Source organism: Belonocnema kinseyi, chromosome 5, assembly GCF_010883055.1.
Source record: "Belonocnema kinseyi isolate 2016_QV_RU_SX_M_011 chromosome 5, B_treatae_v1, whole genome shotgun sequence".
NCBI lineage: Eukaryota > Metazoa > Arthropoda > Insecta > Hymenoptera > Cynipidae > Belonocnema > Belonocnema kinseyi.
In genome coordinates, this window is record NC_046661.1 from 89,690,100 (window position 1) to 89,694,539 (window position 4,440).

General features: G+C 33.1%; 1 protein-coding gene across 1 annotated transcript in view; it reads right to left on the bottom strand.

Moving 5' to 3' along the window:
• Window positions 1-417: 417 nt before the first annotated feature.
• LOC117173771 overlaps window positions 418-4,440 on the bottom strand; it is a 25,075-nt gene continuing 21,052 nt past the window's right edge. Inside the window, exon 4 of the mRNA XM_033362413.1 lies at window positions 418-1,307. Within this exon, the coding sequence (XP_033218304.1) occupies window positions 664-1,307 (644 nt within the window). The 3' untranslated portion in view covers window positions 418-663. The remainder of the gene's footprint in view (window positions 1,308-4,440) is intronic.

Sequence of the window (4,440 nt, forward strand, 5' to 3'; positions counted from 1 at the left end):
ATTCCTTCACAGAACAAGAGTAAACAATATAAGAAACACGATGAACTTCGCCAATCATTATTGATCAAATATGTCGTTACCACTTTTCTTGTTGGGACGGCAGTTTTCATATAGGTTAGGTTCTTCTACCACAAGAAAACACTACAAACTGAATTTTGTGCTATTTATTGGATCACAAAACTCATAAAAAATCATCATTTCTGGGTAACTTAAAAAAAATGTGCTTCTCAGTTTCCCAGATTCAAAAAGTATCCATATTTAATAGGTTATGTTCGTTGAGAGCAACGAGATACGACTATGTTGTTTTTGTGTGAATTGTCAACAATCAAAGGAAAATTAAAAATACTTTTTTTAGGAAACAACACAAGCTATAATAAAACACTTTTGACCCTTTTTTGATAGTACGTGCACTTTTTATAATTATAAAAACAAGACAATAAGAATACATTCGTCTCCATATCCATGCATATTAGAAAGTGTAATAATACATATCTATTGAAATGATACATTTGTCAGGCTATCACCGAGTTAGATACAGAAACTAGTGTAATATACATTTAACATAATTAAGTTTAAAAGACATGTAGAGAAAAGTTCTTGTGATGCGTATTTGTCCGTTAAAGCCGAACGAGCTTTAACAAAAGAAAATTCACAATTACTAAATTAATTTTTCGAAATTTTTGTCGCTGAAAGAGCAATGTTCTTTAAAGTATGTGAATTCTTTAGCATTCCGGTGTATACTTTGCCGTCTATATTTTTTACATAAATGTGGTATCTGTTGCTTGTATTTGGTTTAAATAATTGGTCATATTGAAGTACAGAGAAAGATCTTAATCTTGTACTAGATTCAGGCAGATTGGCTATTTTCAAATATACTTCTTCTGGCACAGGCACAGAGTGTTCCTGATCAACTTGAGCATGGATATTGAAAGAGTCATCAGTAGTGTATCTAACATATTTGGGTTTTCCCATCCAAGCAGCCTTCTCAGGAAGTAGTATATAAACCGCGTACTCATAATCCGCTTTTTTCTTGTAAATCCATTGAGGATGTTCATCTATCGGCAAGTAACTAGGTTTGATTAATCCACGAGCACCATGACCATTTGACAATCCAATGACAACTTCTGTATTTGGCGGAAAATTTACACCAGAGGGTAAATTTTGAATCGAAGGAACTGCTTCAGCTAAAGAAGATGAAGAGGCTGAAGCGCTTGGAGTAGTTGCAAAAGCAGGAGGATGAAGTGAAAGAGCAAGACGATCTTGTCCTTGATTGTGTTGCCATTGATATTCAGGAGCTCCCGCGGCATCTAATTTTGTAAAAAGAAACAAGTTACATATTTTGAAATTTAATGGTAACGATAAGGCGTTAGAGTCAGGCCTACCTAACTTCAATACAGTCTACCTTCTGAATAATGTCGCAATCGGGCTTTTAGGGGAATAAGCTTTCTCGGAATAGGGTTCCCCACCACTGTCATTCTCTCAAGCGAGCACGAATTTCGGAAGTCGTTTCTCAATAGTGCCACCCTGGCACTATTGAGAGACCGTACTTAAATTACGTAACAGCTCAGGGGGTGGGGGTGGGGGGTCAATACATTTTGTTACGAATCGTTACGGTCAGGTGGAAAGAGTCCTTCACTGATGGACGTCATTTATGCAATTTCGCAAAAACTTTCCCCTGAAGATTATCTTTTTGTTAAAAAATTGAACAATTTTCTAAAAACTATATCCTTTTTGGTTGCAAATTAAACTGTTTTGTTTTTTGAAAAATTGTCTTTTTGATTTAAAAACTCTCCGGCCTTAGCAGAAATGACAACTTTCTTCGATAAAAATACAACTGTTTGGTTCAACATTCAAAAATTTTGTTGAAGCCATCATTTATTATTGAAAAATGCTGCTGTTTTTGTTGAAAATTTAACTATTGGTTGGATAAATTCGTATTTTTGAATTAAAAATTTAATTTGGTAGAGGATACAACTATTTTGTTATAAATTTAAACTTTTTAATTAAAAATTCGTCTTTTTGAATTTGAAATTCGATTTTATTCGTAAAATCTTTTTTAACTGAAGACGCAACCATTTTTTGAAAATTCATCTTTTTGATTAACAAATTTAACTGTGTTATCAGAAATATAATTTTTTCACGAAAATGCTTCTTTGTAGTAGAAAATTATTATTCTTTTTTCGAGTTTTCAAATATTTTTTTTTATATTTGGTTGAATCAATGTGTTTGTAAATTACTTTTTTCTTAAAGGTTTATATTTCTAGTTGAAAATTCACCTGTTTGTTTGAAATTTTAACTATTTTGTTAGAAAATAATCTGTTTTAATTGATAATTCAATTATTTGGGTGAAAGTTAATTTTACATTGTTAAAATTTCAATTTTTATTACAGGCTTATATCTTTAGTTAAAAATTTGACTGTTTTGTCGAAAAGCATTTTTGGCTTATAAACAAATTAATTCACAAAAGTCATTTTTTCGCGATTCGCAATGATTAGCTAATTTTAACCAATAGCTTTTGTATGTAGCATCACAGATAATTATGTACGCTTACAATTAGTTAAGAATAGATAATAATTGCTAATTATTTAAACAATTTTCATAAAAAAATGCACATTTTGACCATTTTTTCATGTATAGGCTTGATTTTTTTGTGGAATCAATTCAAACTATCTTGCAAAAGACTCTTTTCTATTATATTTTTAATCGTGACAAAAACTAATAATTATTTGAACAATTTTTATAAACAATTGGACATTTTGACCATTTTTTCATCATAGGCTTGATTTTTTTTGCAGAATCAATTTGAAATGTCTTGCAAAAGAATCCTTGCTGTCATATTGTTTATAGCCATTCGTGCTTCATTGAGTGAAAATCGAGCTCACTCATTGGAGATTGTGATACTCTCAGCCATTTTTGACTCATGTGGCCCTGAAAAGGGCCGTTTTTAGGTAGGCATTTATGCTTCAGTAAGTAAGAATCGAGCTCACTCCTTGGAGATTGTCATGCTTTCAGCCATTTCTGGCAGAGGTTTCATCTTCCTGGATTCTACTTTTCTATAACTGCTTATCAAAGGGTCCGAATGGAGCAGAAAATGATGAAGAACTTCTAGGTTCGTCATTTGTCTGTCAGACATTTTGCTGTTATTAGCTCTATATTTTCTAAAGATCTTATTGTTTCCCTCTTGCGACTCTTCTGAATACCAACCAATTGGTAGCTCAAAAGATTGAATTATATCACTTCCGTGAATAAACAGCTTATGTGCTAATGGTGACATCTTATACCAAGGATAAAGATTTATGCAAAGATCAGCGGTTTCCAAACAGTAAGTCTTCAATTTCGCACAATTAACTATCCTTCCGCACGTTATAATTTGTAATATATCGTAGAATCTGATGATCAGATGTTGATCCAAATCGGTTATTTTAGCAACCGATTTAGCTTTTCCGAAAAGGAACGGGCAACATTTCCGGTATTTGTTGTTCCATAAGCCTGCTTCACCACATCAACTATTGAACCCAGTTTGTATCTTAATTGTATCTGAATACGTTCCTTTCTTGATTTTTTCATTTCCTTTTCTTCCTTTTTTCTTGCGGAAAACTTTTTAAAATCCATATTGTAGGAAAAATGTAACAAATATTCCAGAACACGAACCCAGACATGCAACGTCGAGATACTAAAGTTATAATGTGCCTTATTGCATGGAATTTTAGCTACACATGGTAAGTTGTTAACATGTTTGATCCAACTCCACAAATATTGCAGCGAGAAGATGCTTTCTGTCCAGTTAGATTATTACTAACCTTTCCATCAATCATTGTACACTTTAAGCCAAAGCTGATATCAAAACTCATTCCACTGACACCAAAGGAATAGGTAAGAACTTTTTCCAGCAGCTTTATGTGATAGTTTTACTCTTTCTTTACAAGAGAATCAGTTTCTTTAGGGAAATTAAATTTAATTGTCCTACAGAAATTGCTAGATGAAGGTGTTTTGTTCGTCCAAATAATATCATCATCTGCTTTCAATTGAAGAGGGACGAAGGAAATCAAAATAAAGATTTATCCGTGAAAAGGTTCTTGTCATAGCTGACGTTTTCTTCACTCTCAGAACCACTGTTATAAGATTCATCGTTTGCATCCACATCATCAATCTTCTTTGACCACTTTTGCCGTGTCATCTGATGCGCAGAAGCACCGTCCATACCCCACTTCCCAAAGAGCACTAGCTTTTTACCAAAAAGATTAGCGAGATCATCTTTTTCCGTATTGCAACAAGATTCGCTTAACTGTATAACCCAGTAAACTTGTGAAATAGACACTTGCTCCTAAATTAGATGTCTGAACCACGTTCAGGAAGGCCCGTAGAAGCAAGTACTCCCGAAATCATCAATAAAATCCACGATATGGTGTTGAAGGATAGAAGATTAAAAGTGCGTAAGTT